This window comes from Entelurus aequoreus, linkage group LG01, assembly GCF_033978785.1.
Source record: "Entelurus aequoreus isolate RoL-2023_Sb linkage group LG01, RoL_Eaeq_v1.1, whole genome shotgun sequence".
In the NCBI taxonomy this organism is placed as follows: Eukaryota; Metazoa; Chordata; class Actinopteri; order Syngnathiformes; family Syngnathidae; genus Entelurus; species Entelurus aequoreus.
Genome location: NC_084731.1, coordinates 32,443,038 through 32,458,515, shown reverse-complemented (window position 1 = coordinate 32,458,515; position 15,478 = coordinate 32,443,038). Strand labels below are relative to the sequence as shown.

General features: G+C 37.3%; 1 protein-coding gene across 5 annotated transcripts in view; it reads left to right on the top strand.

Moving 5' to 3' along the window:
• Positions 1 to 15,478, top strand: part of LOC133650695 (RNA-binding motif, single-stranded-interacting protein 2-like) — a 124,299-nt gene that overhangs the window by 45,683 nt on the left and 63,138 nt on the right. For all 5 annotated transcript variants that reach the window (XM_062048273.1, XM_062048264.1, XM_062048257.1 and 2 more), the window contains exon 2: positions 14,830 to 14,993. In XM_062048273.1, coding sequence (XP_061904257.1) covers positions 14,830 to 14,993 — 164 coding nt within the window. The remainder of the gene's footprint in view (positions 1 to 14,829; positions 14,994 to 15,478) is intronic.

The window sequence follows — 15,478 nt, the reverse complement described above, 5'->3', positions numbered from 1 at the left end:
GAAGTGAAATTGGCCGCCTTTCATCACTCATCTTTGCACTGTGTAACAATAGGCGCAGACTTCGGGGTTTACGTGCAATCATAACAAATGGTGTGATTAACTTTGATATATTTATGGTAACACTATATTTGTAGTTATTATTATTAACGCGTTAACAATGACAGCCCTAATATACACACACACACACACATATATATATATATATATATATATATATATATATATATATATATATATATATATATATATATATATATATATATATATATATATATATATATATATATATATATATATACTGTCTATCAGAGGTGTGGACTCGAGTCACATCACATGACTTGGACTCGAGTCAGACTGGAGTCATGCATTTGATGACTTTAGACTCGACTTGACAAAATGTAAAGAGACTTGCAACTCGACTTGGACTTTAACATCAATGACTTGTGACTTCACTTGGACTTGAACCTTTTGACTTGACATGACTTGCTACTTTCCCCAAAACCTAAAGCTTAAAAAGTTATTTGGGAGCGCTCCGTAGCTTTCATTTTGTACGTGTCTGTCTGTCAGCGTGTGTGCTGCGTGTCAGCGTGTGTGCTCTCAGTACAACAGCCAATCAAATTAGATCTACATTGTTTTCATCACACAGCATTCAGCCAATCAAATTGCAGGACAACCAATGAACAAGAGTTGTCAAACAACGCGCCAGTGAGAAAGATTTATACCAAAGTTGGTTTCGTTCGGGTATAAAAACTACGACTTGGTCAACAAAAAACGAATTGCCGTATGCAAATCACGCAGTTGGAATATTACAGACGGAGATGCAACAACTTCCAACTTCGTTCGACATTTGAAGTTGCACAAAGAAGGGTAAGTTTTGAATGTAAGATAACGTTTATTGGCTAAGTAACATGACTTTTATTTGCTGTGTAGTTAAATCAGTGAGGCTGTAAACTCACTGCTAACATCATAACCATAGACATCTTATAAGTAGACGCAGCATCGAGCGCTACTGCTTACTGGCGCAGACGAGACGCGGGGCCGCCATCTTGGAGTGGTGATCCGCTCCACTCAGTGCAATTCATTTAGCAGGAGCAATGAACTGTCAGCGCATTTAATTCATTTTACCTCACTGAATACCACTCATTTTCACGCGCTTTTTTGTCATACGTGTAGCTATGATAACGGACACATGTTTTATTATTCATAGTTTGCTTAACAGTAATATAATATTCTTATATGCTATAAGTGACCAGACGTCCGAGATCAAAACTGGGAATATAAGCCCAGAGAAGGGGGAAAAAAACGGTCAGCTATTTTTAAGTTGAAGAAACAATATAATTACGTTATATATACATGCGTATATCCTACATAAACAATGTATGAATACATTAGATATCTATATATCTTATAGACCGTATCTCTGTTGCTGCAGCAGCAGAGAGTTTATTCTGTCTTGACACTTTGTATTGATATTTTGTATTACATTCTTCCCTTAAATTATCATGTTTACAGTGATTGTTATATATGTATTTTTTATGTATGTCGCTTTGGATAAAAGCGTCTGCCAAATACTTAAACATATATAAACACCTGAAAGTCTTTATATCAGCTAAAACCACCAATCTGTTTCACTGGATACAGAATAAAACCAAATGCTGTCTTACCCAACAATGTTAGTATTTGAATATTGTTACTTGAAGACTTATTCCTGGTTACAATTATACTGTTAAGAAAGTATTGTCTTATATTTTGCCTAAAATGAGAATGCATCATAATCAGTGGCGGCTGGTGAATTTTGTTTTAGGTGGGGCTGAAAGTTTGTAAACCAAACCCCTGTAGGGGCGTCATCCTCCCCCAGAAGATTTATTTGTGATTTTCACATACAAATATTGAAGTTCTTTGCTCCTTCTCAACTCTGTGGTAATGTAATTTTCATAAAATACAACCAATATTACATTAATGTTAAATCTTACTTGTGAAAAGTAATCCCCCGATTCCTATTTTCAACAGTCCGCTCATTTGAGCAGGAAAACGCTGAACACCAGCCCGGCATCTTTGTTTTCTACCTGTCAACTGTCAGTTTAGGCTGCTCGCCGGCTCCTCATCACCACTTCAAGATGCAATTTGCTCGCGTCACAGCAACCAATACTGCGTCTACTTATAAGATGTCTATGGTTATAACATCATTTCAAACACAGCAATATGTTGCGTCCACTGCAGTTTGCTACCTTATTCATACTTTTTGTCAAGTGATTTTTTTAAGCAGGGTTGCATGAGGTACCTAAACATAACGTTATGTTAGTCAATGTATCACAGACAGTAACATAACGTTAGACGGCGGTCAGCCACCTACAAAAAGACAAACATAGTCAAATAAAGGTCAGTTAAAATGTATACTATATTAAGAATATGTGTACATATTGCATATGGCCCTGATATCTAAAAAGTACAACTCTGTTAATTGTTATGTTCATGTATTTGTTATGTTTTTCATGTGTACGCACACATAAACACACATACAGTGTGAGATGAGATCAATGAGATAAGGTAAGAACAGAATAGAAACTGCTGTGGAACTAGTTACAATGCAATATGCCATGGAAATACAATGTTAACACTTTTGTACAAATAAGTACAGTTGCACTTGTTTTTGCAAATGTGTTTATTCTGTAAAGGAATGAGTTAAATGTTTAAAATTGTCTAAACTATTAAAATGACTGGTTAATAGTGCTATTATGAATTGCAATGTCAGTACTATTTTTTTTCCTGCTATTTCAAATGCACTTGTTTTAATAACTAAATACAGCGGTTTAAAAGCATACACAATCTGTGTAAAAATATTAGTCTGTGGTTAAAAGGACTTGAAAGGACTCGAAACTCAAAATGCAGGACTTGTGACTTGACTTGAGACTTTCCAGTCTTGACTTTGGACTTGACTCGGGACTTGCCTGTCTTGACTCGGGACTTGACTCGAGACTTGAGGGCAAAGACTTGAGACTTACTTGTGACTTGCAAAGCAATGACTTGGTCCCACCTCTGCTGTCTATATGCATATTAGGGCTGCAACAACTAATCGATTAAATCGATTAAAATCGATTATAAAAATAGTTGCCGATTAATTTAGTCATCGATTCGTTGGATCTATGCTATGCGCATGCGCAGAGGATTTATAAAAAATAAATTTAAAAAATATATATATATATTTTTTTTAATAAACCTTTATTTATAAACTGCAACATTTACAAACAGCTGAGAAACAATAATCAAAATACGTATGGTGCCATTATGCTGTTTTTTTCCCCAATAAAATAATGGAAAGGATAGAAATGTAGTTTGTCTCTTTTGTCCGATTATTAAGTGATTAATCGAAGTAATAATCGATGATCAAATTAATCGTTAGTTGCAGCCCTAATACATATATACATACATATACATGTACATATATACTGTATATATATTTATATATGTATGTGTTTGTGTATAAATGTGTGTGTGTATATATATTAGGGCTGCAACTAACGATTAATTTGATAATCGATTAATCTGTCGATTATTACTTCGATTAATCGATCAATAATTGGATAAAAGAGGCAAACTACATTTCTATCCTTTTCAGTATTTTATTGAAAAAAACAAGCATACTGGCACTATGTTCTGGACATTGGGGGTGCAGCATACACCAATAATAACACAAAAATGTAACTCATCAGATCAGAACTGAATCAGATATTGTACACGTTTCTGTTGTGAATAACAAAGGATTCATTTTAGGCTGCCTCTGAATAATAGCATGAAATATTCCAGCACCTTCATAACGTTTAGTTATACTAAAGCGTCACTCAAATCTAAATAGATTTATATAGCTTTATCGGCCCGGCTACATTGATCCATTATGAAACCAACCTGAGATATTTCTGTCCGTTACGTTTATTTCGAAATTGGTAACCGTGCGTTTTCTCTCTCAAAACGGAGTCAAATGTGCCGGAGACACATTATCAGCCCCGCGTTGCAACAAAGGCATAACGTTAACGTTACTCACAAAAAAGCTGAACTCATGAATGCCTGTTGCCACTATGGACTTAAAAAGTTACGTACCATGAGTTCCCTTCATCCATGGCTCCAACATGTTTCCTTTTGCAGGTGCTCCTGAAGCAATGTTGTACTTCCGTGCCGTTTTGCAGGAAACGGTCTTCTTTGAAGTCTTTACAGTAAAGTGTTCCCACACTTTTGACGACTTAGGTCGTACACTTTTCTCCATTGAAGCAATTAGATGTTTCTCCGCTAAACTATCGGTAGTGTTTTCCTGCGCCATTTTTCGAATGTTTCCAGCAAAGGAGACGATTTCGTCACATGGGCTGCACATGACCACATCATTGGCTAGCTTACGCCACCTCATGAGACGTAGCCTCAGCGCCGCCCTGGCGCTGTTTTGTACTGTTTTTGTACTTATTTTGATTATTGTTTCTCAGCTGTTTATAAATGTTGCAGTTTATAAATAAAGGTTTATAAAACAAAAAAAAACAACAAAAAAATTACCAAAAAAAAAGCCTCCGCGCAGGCGCATAGCATAGTTCCAACGAATTGATGACTAAATTAATCGCCAACTATTTTGATAATCGATTTTAATCGATTTAATCGATTAGTTGTTGCAGCCCTAATATATATATATATATATATATATATATATATATATATATATATATATGTATATATATATATATATATATATATATATATATATATATATATATATATATATATATATATATATATATATATACACACACACACATTTATACACAAACACACATACATACATATATGTATTTATATATATATATACAGTATATATATATATGTTTACATATATATATATATATATATATATATATATATATATATATATATATATATATATATATATATATATATATATATATATATATATATATAATATATGTATATATATATATATAAATATATGTAAATTGAGGTATCACTGTATTTTTTTTCATTGGAAAAGCAGTATGTTTATTATATCTCTGGTTAAGCTCATTGTTTTGGCCGATGAGCATGCATATTTTTGTATGTGTGGATGACTCTGATGAGTTTTGATGTTTGATAAGGACAACACTTGCACCAAGATACTGTTAAGGCTTTTTATTTATGGAAATGGTGTTGACTTTTTATCTTTAGCTGAATCCTAAAAATATGCAGAGGATATTTTGAGCGACTTCTCTGTCATTTGCCAGCCTTCGAGCCGAGGAAGATAATAGGCTGAACTAAACAATTATTTTGAAGCATCGAGAGCTTTCGATTTTCTTTTCTTTCCCATCTAGTTTTACTTTCAGAACTTCCAAGTACATTGGTGCTTTAAAAGTAAAAAGCAATATAAAATAACCAAAGTACGTTGATGTTGACCAATAGAGGTGAAATCATTTATTAAATCCTGGATGCATCACGATTTGGACTTGAGCGATATGAATCATCGACAAACTTTCAATGATCAATTATTTAAGCATTTTATATCAAGTAATACAGACGATTGCTTCTAAAATGTGGAACCAGCACAGACACACAGAGCGCAAAACACAGGCAAGAAGAGGGGTAAAGTCCTGCTAATTGCTAAGCGAGCTTAAATGTGAAGTCATGCAACAACAAAACAGGTGCTTTGTCAATTTCAACTGAAGTCTAACTGGAATGTCTTTGCAGCGGACTATAAAGATGCGTAAATTGTAATCGAATTTTATTGACAATTTTTTTTTCACTCGACTATTGGCTAAATTTTTTTATTTCACATCTTCAAAAAAATATCACCTATCTCATTTGATGGATTTGTTTTACTTAATGAAGCTTTCTGATTTAATGGAAATTGAAATACATTTTGAGGTTTATTTTGTTTAAGAGATTAGAAAGTGAAGCCCCCATAACATATCCCATGTTGACACAAATATAAGACGACCCACTGTTTTTCAAGAACCGTTTTTAAAAACAGATTTTTCCAAACAAAAAGACAAACCATATTTTTTTTTATTTTGTTTTCAATATCAGTGAAATAACAATAGGTAGGTTGCAAAAAGGTACATACAATATAATATAAATTATATATTTCTCAGCTACTTGACAGTTGTTTGCAGTCATGGAATTCCTCCCAAGTAAAATTTCTATCGACACACTGAAAAAACTTTAAATATGGGCACACTTCACTCAGCACTTTATGTTGGTGCAAAAATATTTTGATCTGCATGACATTGTTTGATTTTGGTGCTGCTTCTTCTTTGTTGTGCTCTCTTGTTGTCTTTTTTGGTCGCACACTAGACTCTCAGATGCTAGAACTCGGTAGCAGCAAGCGTAATGTTGAAACAGAAATACTGACCCTTTAGCGGCTAACTGTTTTGGTTTTACTCCTCTTTGGCTTGCAACTAATGGAGAGTGTAAGGTTTAAATGTAGGATATACCTTTTAACATGCTAGATAATATAACAAACAGTGCATCATAGTATAAATTGTTTTAATGAAGACGCTATACTCAGACATTTTATTTGCCAAGATTAGGGCTTTTTGCCTAACCTTGCAGCTTGTTAAGCAAAGGTCGGCAGAGGTGGTCATCTTCAAGGGCTGTAGTGCCTTTTGGATCATCAAATTAGCGAGATTGGTCGATGTAGCTGGTGTTACTACGCCATCCTGCTGGGCTTTTCCTAAAGAATGACAATTTAATCAGTGACCCGTTCACTCCTCTAAAATGAACCCATTGTTGTCTTGTCGCCAACGTCCAATTGGTCTCGCAAACAAGGCACAAATCTCTCTGCACCCCACAGCGAGCACAGTAAGAAACCACAATTGTTACCTACCACACCAAATTATACATATTAATATATTTGGCTTGTATAAATATTTGCCAGTTGTGGTGAGCCCTCTTGTTTATTTTTATTGCTCCAGTCATAAAAGCCTCAATAGATCTATTCCTCGAGAGGCAGAACATTTTTCTCAGCTTCTCGACAGGGATTATGAAACCTTACTCACCTCAATAGATTTGGCTGAATGATTGCACAATCTTAGTACGGAGTATGGAGTAATGTCTCCATGGAGAACCACAATCCATGATTCACTGATTGTTGCGTAATAGCCCATCACATTCCTAGCAATGACTCAGGACGAGTCGGCTGCTGTAGTTCGTAACTGGCGACATTAATGTCAGTTGTGGTGGTGTATGTTGTTAGGAACAACAGGAAGGATTGATCAGGCCTTTACAGATGGTCGCCACAATGAATCCCTGGTGTGTGCTCGAGATTTCAATCTCTTTAAATGTGTTCCTGCTCTCATGAAGCATATTTAGGAGTAGAAGAGACACAAGAGAAACATTTATCAGTTATGATCTTTTTTTTAAAATCAGAAAATGAGAAATGTATTATTTAATTCTGCACGGTCGACCTGCCCAAATGTTTGTCTTCGGTCAACCAGTTTCTGGTTTTGGTATGCACCGCAAGATATTTCTTTGCGGTTGCAAAAGTGAAAAAGAAGTTACCCAACATGGAGAAAGCCAAAGAGGCCCTTTCCCCCCCTATATGGAGCAGGCGGCCAAGAGGCCCAGCATTCCCCTCAGAGAGCATTATTGGTGAGTGTTGACACGGGCGCTGTGTGATATTATTTTTCACTGAGGTGCGTCCACGTTTGTCTCCCACAGACTCACTTTTTATATCCTCCATAAAAGCACTTTCCCTTGTTCTCACTGCATGCTTTGGCATTGGTAATGCCCACATTTTTGTTTGATATATGTGTGTCAAAAAAGTCATACATATTTTTTTTGTTAGAGTTGCTCAGGTACTTGTTGGAATAAGGTTGGTAGGCTAGTGCAGAAAGGGGCTGTTAGTAATTTGTTGTCTAGTAAGAGTTTTGTCTTCCGTGTTATAATGGTATTGCAAGAAAACAGAACATACCAGTAGGGATGGGTACCTTTCACATTTGAACTGATTTGATTTGTACTAATTCCCGGTACCTGGGAATCATTATCCGTACTCAATGGGATACATTTTTGGTGCTTTTGTGTGTGTTCATGTGGTAATAAATGACCATTTGTCTAATAATAAAATACTATTATTTCTTTATCATTATTTAACACAGAGCTGATAATGATAACGGTGCTGTCCAGTTTCTTACACTTCTGAGTTTCATTTGAAAGTATGTATTAATTTCCGTTTGTTGCCATAGTCAGGAAGTATTCTTTCGCCATTAGGTTAAATGTGCCCGTCTCGTCTTGCTGAGCTTTACAAAGTGTTTGTACGGTAAGTATTGTACTCAGCTGTTTGATTGTAACATTGATCTTAGTACAGTTTTGGAGGCGTTGGAACTGCCAATTCAAATCAGTACCATGTACGGTAAATGAGCTAACTCGCTTGAAAGGAGGAGCCTTACCTTTTGAGTGCTTTCAATCAGGCATGCTTTGTTGAAATGTAGAGACAGTCCATTACGAATACGCCTGTTTGCCTGCCAACGGCTTAAACTGATGCCATGTTTGCGACCAGACATGATGTTTTGTGTAACTCAGGTAGTGCAGGAAGAATTTTTTTTTTTTAATTACATATGCACACATATAATAAATGCCACTTTTGCCTATTTTTTTCTCATTTTATTTATGAAACACATATTTTTGTATACAAAACCCAAAACCAGTGAAGTTTTGTAAATTGTAAATGAAAACAGAATACAATGATTTGCAAATCCTTTTCAACTTATATTCAATTGAATAGACTGCAAAGACAAGATACTTAATGTTTAAACTGAGAATTTTTTTTTTTGCAAATAATCATTAACTTAGAATGTAATGACAGCAACACATTGCAAAGAAGTTGGCACAGGGGCATTTTTACCACTGTGTTACACGGCCTTTCCTTTTAACAACACTCAGTTAACGTTTGGGAACTGAGGAGACCAATTTTTGAAGCTTTCCAGGTGGAATTCTTTCCCATTCTTGCTTGATGTACAGCTTAAGTTGCTCAACAGTCCAGGGTCTCCGTTGAATGAATGATGGGTTCTACATGTAAAGCGACTTTGGGTACTTAGACAAGCGCTATATAAATCCCAGGTATTATTAGGGTCTCCGTTGTGGTATTTTAGGCTTCGTATTGCTCCACGCATTTTCAATGGGAGACAGGTCTGGACTACAAGCAGGCCAGTCTAGTACCCGCACTCTTTTACTACAAAGCCACGCTGTTGTAACACGTGGCTTGGCATTGTCATGCTGAAATAAGCAGGGGCGTCCATGATAACGTTGCTTGGATGGCAACATATGTTGCTTCAAAACCTGTATGTACCTTTCAGCATTAATGGCGCCTTCACATATGTGTAAGTTACCCATGCCTTGGGCACTAATACACCCCCATACCATCACAGATGCTGACTTTTTTAACTTTGCGCCTATAACAATCCGGATGGTTTTTTTCCTCTTTGGTCCGGAGGACACCATGTCCACAGTTTCCAAAAACAATTTTAAATGTGGACTCGTCAGACCACAGAACACTTTTACACTTAGCATCAGTCCATCCTAGATGAGCTCGGGCGCAGCGAAGCCGGCGGCGTTTCTGGGTGTTGTTGATAAAAGGCTTTCGCTTTGCATAGTACAGTTTTAACTCGCACTTACAGATGTAGCGACCAACTGTAGTTGCTGACAGTGGTTTTCTGAAGTGTTCCTGCGGCCATGTGGTGATATCCTTTACACACCGATGTTGGTTTTTGATGCAGTATTCAATTTTATGTGCAGTGATTTTTCTCCAGATTCTCTGAATCTTTTGATGATATTACAGACCTTAGATGGTGAAATCCCTAAATTCCTTGCAATAGCTTGTTGAGAAATGTTGTTCTTAAACTGTTCGACAATTTGCTCACGCATTTGTTCACAAAGTGGTGACCCTCGCCCCATCCTTGTTTGTGAATGACTGAGCATTTAATGGAAGCTGCTTTTATACCCAATCATGGCACCCACCTGTTCCCAATTAACCTGTTCACCTGTGGGATGTTCCAAATCAATGTTTGATGAGCATTCCTCAACTTTCTCAGTCCTTTTGGCCACTTGTGCCAGCTTTTTTAAAACTTGTTGCAGGCATCAAATTTCAAATGAGCTAATATTTGCAAAAAATAACAAAGTATTCCAGTTCGAACGTTAAGTATATTGTCTTTGCAGTCTATTCAATTGAATATAGATTGAAAAGGATTTGCAAATCATTGTATTCTCTTTTTATTTACAATTTACACAACGTGCCAACTTCACTGGTTTTGGGGTTTGTATAACAAACACAAGACTATAAAAAAAACAATAGAAAGTATTTTTACTACGAGCCCTTCTTTTCGACAGTGTATACTAGGTCATGTCTACACAATTAGAGATGGCATGACATGAATTTCTTAACATCTGCGGCTGTTTGTCATAGACCGTGCCTTTGGACAATAAGTCTATCGGGCTCGTTTGTTGTTTTTATTTGTTGTTTTGAGATAATGTTAGTATTTTGTTGCATTTTAAAATTGTCTCTCTCTATTTTTCTTAATGCCGTGTCTTCAAGTGATAGAAACAAATAGACTGATCATTTTTGCACACGAAAGCAGTTATTCTTTGTCACAGTAGCCCTTTCTGGCAGAAATTGTGCAGGATAATGCAGAGGATAAGCAAGAATATACCAAACACATACATTATACAACAGGACATGACATGTTTATCGCACTTTATGACTCTTCGATTCAGATAAATGCGTGGTTAGCAAGCTAGTAAACCTTAACTTAAATTTAGGGTAGTTCTATTTATTTTCAGCAAACTTTTGTTTTTTCTATGTACCTCAATCAGGGTTTTCTGTTGCAAAACAAATTGAACCGTAACAACTGGTGGCAGGTTAGCTAAGAGGTTGATTTTTCTTGTTTGTTTTTAATTAATTAACTAAACAACATGTAAAAGTAGCATTTGTCAAAGCAGAACCGAGATCTGTTTGTCAGAACTAGAGTTGGGGGGGAATAATCGATTTTTAGATGCATTGCAATTTGGACATTGTCGATTAAAAAATGTTTAGTAAACGTCAATAATCGATAATTGATTCATTTATTGTAAATAAAGTAATGTAGACAGTTCCAAAATTTAACTGACTGCAGCGAGCCACCTGACCGAGAAATCCGACCTGCTCCTTCATTATAGGGCACTTATGTTCCAGTTTTGCACACATTTCCATAACTTTAATAAATGTGATGGGAATTCATTTACCTGTTTCTTATTACAAAAGCCCTGTTTCTAAAAGTTGCAAGTGAGTAAAACTGCAATAATATACATAAATTAAAGATGCATCAATAATCTTTTTTTTTTTTTTGTCCTGTCCAGCTACTTAGGCGAATAATATTGTTGATGTAGATGCCCATATTTGCTGTACAGATTTACTTTACAAAAGAGAAGTGTGGGATACTTCTCTTGTTTCCTTATTTGTATTTTACTTTCTATTATGATTTATATTAATGTTTGGCGAAGCCGGATCGGAGCAGGAGGGGATAGAAAGAGAAAAAAAGGAACACGGAGGGGGAAATTACAGGGACAACAGGGGCATAAGACAGAGAAACAACAGCAATAACAACCACAACAACAGCAGAACAGCATCAGCAAATGCAATATTTACAAATATGATGCAAAAGAAACAGTTAGTGAAGTAAATATTAATAACACAGAAATGACAATGAACATTATTGCACTACAGATGGAGCAATAAAAATACCAACTGAAATAGCACTATTGATAATTAAGGCTGAAATGACGCGTCGACATAGTCGACGTCATCGGTTACGTAAATACGTCGACGCCGTTTTTGTGCGTCGACGCGTCGCATATTTACGTCACACTACCGTCATGGCGAAGCGCAAAGCAGACGATCAAAGCAGACGATGCGAGCGGTGCGAGCGAGGGGGGAAAAGCATGCCAAAAGTGGTCAAAAGTGTGGGAGTATTTCAATAAACGGCCTAATAATGTTGTTGTATGCACACTGTGTCGAGCGTAAATGGCAGCACAACGGCTATGAACGAACATTTGAAAAGAAAACCATCAACTAGTCAATCGTCCGCGTGAGCATACGTTGTCATCATTACACAAAAACATGAATGTGTCATTTGTATCTGCTAGGGGTGTAACGGTACGTGTTTTGTATTGAACCGTTTCGGTACGGGGCTTTCGGTTCGGTACGGGGGTGTACCGAACGAGTTTCTAAGCTAAAGCTAACTTTAGCTGCTAAAGTCTTAACAAGCTGCTTCGCTCCTCTGCCTCTGTCTCAGCACGCAGCATTGTCCCACCCACACAACCATCTGATTGGTACACACGCAGCATTGTCCCACCCACACAACCATCTGATTGGTACACACGAAGCATTATCAGCCAATCAGCAGTGCGTATTCAGAGCGCATGTAGTCAGCGCTTCAGCGTAGAGCAGATAGGGCTTAGCAGGTGAGCATCAGGCAGCGGACTCTCCCCAAATGATAATAAACACCTCCCAGTCAACTACTAGTAACATCACTATGAGCCCGTTGACCTTCTAGAAATATAAACTGCAGCTCAGCTCGCTCGCAGTCCTGGCTTGAGGTGAAGGCTAATTAGCTCTCAGTTCCAGCCACATCGACCCCTTCTGAGCGCCTATTTTCAGCTGCTGGGAATATTGTAAACAAGAAAAGAAGCAGAGCATGTAGACATGCTAACCTTTCTTCATTACAACTGTTAGTCACTCACTGGAATGAGTAGAATTGGTTATTGTGTACTGTGTTGGACTGGATGTTTATTTTGCACATTTTAAAAGCAATACTTAATGTTTACAGTGCTCCAGAATATTTAGATCAATCAATCAATCAATCAATGTTTATTTATATAGCCCTAAATCACAAGTGTCTCAAAGGGCTGTACAAGCCACAACGACATCCTCGGTACAGAGCCCACATACGGGCAAGGAAAAAAGATTGGCACTTTTTTGTATTGGATGTTTATCTTTATTTTTGCACATTTTAGCAAATAAGCAATGCTTTCACTTTTGTTGAAATGTTTACACTGTTGTTACAGAATATTTCGTTTTGCACTTTTTTGTATTGGATGTTTATCTTTATTTTTGCACATTTTAAAGCAAAATAAGCAATACTTTTACTTTTGAAATGCTTATACTATTGCAGAATATTAAGATTTGCACTGGATGTTGACTTTTATATTTGCACATTAAAAAGCAAATAAGCTACTTTTAATTTTGTTAAATGTTAAAAGTTTTAAATGTTTACATTGTTACAGAATATTTAGTCATGTTGTTGTCAATGTTGACTGAGTGGCCATACTTCTTTTTTTTTGTAAATAAAAGCCATGCCTTTTGAAAAAACGGGCCTACATTTATTTTTTCCTCTTCATTTTGAATAAAAAAATAATTGGTAAAAGGAAAAATAATCTATAGATTAATCGAAAAAAAATCTATAGATTAACCGATTAATCGAAAACAATAATCTATAGATTAATCGATAGAAAAATAATCGTTAGCTGCAGCCTTATTGATAATAAATAACAATAATTACCTCTATTATCAGCAATACAGATGTTTTGAGAGTGCAACGGTACATATATGTAATGATAACTTGAGTACAAAAGATAGCAGATAAATAGAGGAGAAGAAAGAGAAGCGAAATGTATTAACCTTGTAGATTGTTATAGTAACTTTAGGTTAAGCTTTGTCAGTGTGCCGTGTTTTACTCCGTTTCCCCTAGGAAAAAATTTTAATATATGTTTGATGAAACGTGATTACATGCATGAGTGTATGTATGCTTATGTGCTTGTATATGTACAGTATGTGTATATGTATGTTTGTACAGTGAATGTGCGTGCGGATGTATGTATTGTGTGTGTGTGTGTATGTATGTACTGTATTTGTGTATGTACAGTGGGGCAAAAAAGTATTTAGTCAGCCACCCATTGACAGTCAATGGGTGGCTGACTAAATACTTTTTTGCCCCACTGTATGTGGGAGCGTAGGTACCTATGTATGTGGGTAAGTTCCAATGTGTGCGCATATGTATGTATTAATGAATGAATATACGAATGTGTGTATATATGTTTGAATATTTGTATGTATGTGAATTTGTATGTACAATATATTTGTTTACCATTGTGTGCGGGAGCCAAAGTACAGCCCCAGCCACCCAGAGAGCCCAACCCAAAACAGCAGGTGCTGTGCCCAGGGAACATGCAGCCAGTCCGGCCAGCGACAGGAACCCTAGAGCCGGGCCACTTTACCGCCCAGCAGGGCCAGCGGCAGGCCATAGACAGACGCGCCCAGCAGAGGACAAGGCAGGGGACAGCCAGCCAGCAAGAGACCACACCCACTGCAGGCAGAAAGACGAAACACCCCGCCCTGAGGGGTCCAAAGCCTCCCTGCAGCCGGACGGGAAGACTGCCCTGCCATGGGGCCATGGAAACCACCCACCCCACCTGCAGGGACCCCAACGATGGATACGTAACATCCAGGAACTGCCCTGGCGGATCATCCCCCTGAGGGAAGGGAAAGAGAGAAAATAAAAAAAAATAAAAAAGAGATCACAGACACGCTGACACACAAGGTCACTACCCTGCAGTTGGCCGCTTTGCACCACTGCAGAATACCCTGCAGTGCACTGAGCTGCCACGAAAGATGCGGGGACTAGACCCAGCAGGCCCCAACCAATCCAATAATCGATTTTTAATCGAATAGTAGCTGCTGAATCGTAATCAAATTGTGAGGTGCCCAAAGATTCCCACCTCTTGTCAGAACGTCTTGGCTGTACTGGTGCTAATTCTGACATTTCTGTTTTGTCACAGCAGGCCTATGTGTCCTCCGGCCACCAGATGGCTCCCCCCAGTCCCAACAACAACAGTAGCAGCAACAGCAGCAGTGGAGGTGAACAGCTGAGTAAAACTAACCTGTATATCCGTGGCCTTCATCCTGGGACTATGGACCAAGACCTGGTCAAGCTCTGCCAACCGTGAGTTTCAACATATAGTTTCAAGAAATAATTGAATGTTGATCGCTGCACAGTCTATATTTTGGCAATCTTGAACAACCAAGAGATTGTCAGAGGCATTAAAGCTTTGCTTAAGCAAGCGTTTATACAAGTTTAGATTGGGGTATGATGTTTGTAATTGGGAAAGACGCTAATGTCTCTTGTATTTACGTTAGCGTTTAAGCTAGCCAGTCGTAAGCATGCTTGCTTGCTTCTCCAGTAAAGGAGTAGTGAGTTTATCAAAGTACAGTAAGCTATCATAGAATTCCGATAATTTAAATTTAGAAAGTAATACTAACCGTCAGAAGTTTTAACCCGGTTTATCATTGATGCCGGTAATCGTTACATTCCTTAGCTGAAGTCCTTCTCAAATAGTTGGGCCGATGCCATGGTTGTGACCTTGGGGAACATGCTTTTTTTGCCGTACCAGAATATAAAGAAGCGTATGTAGCACTTGGCTTCACTGT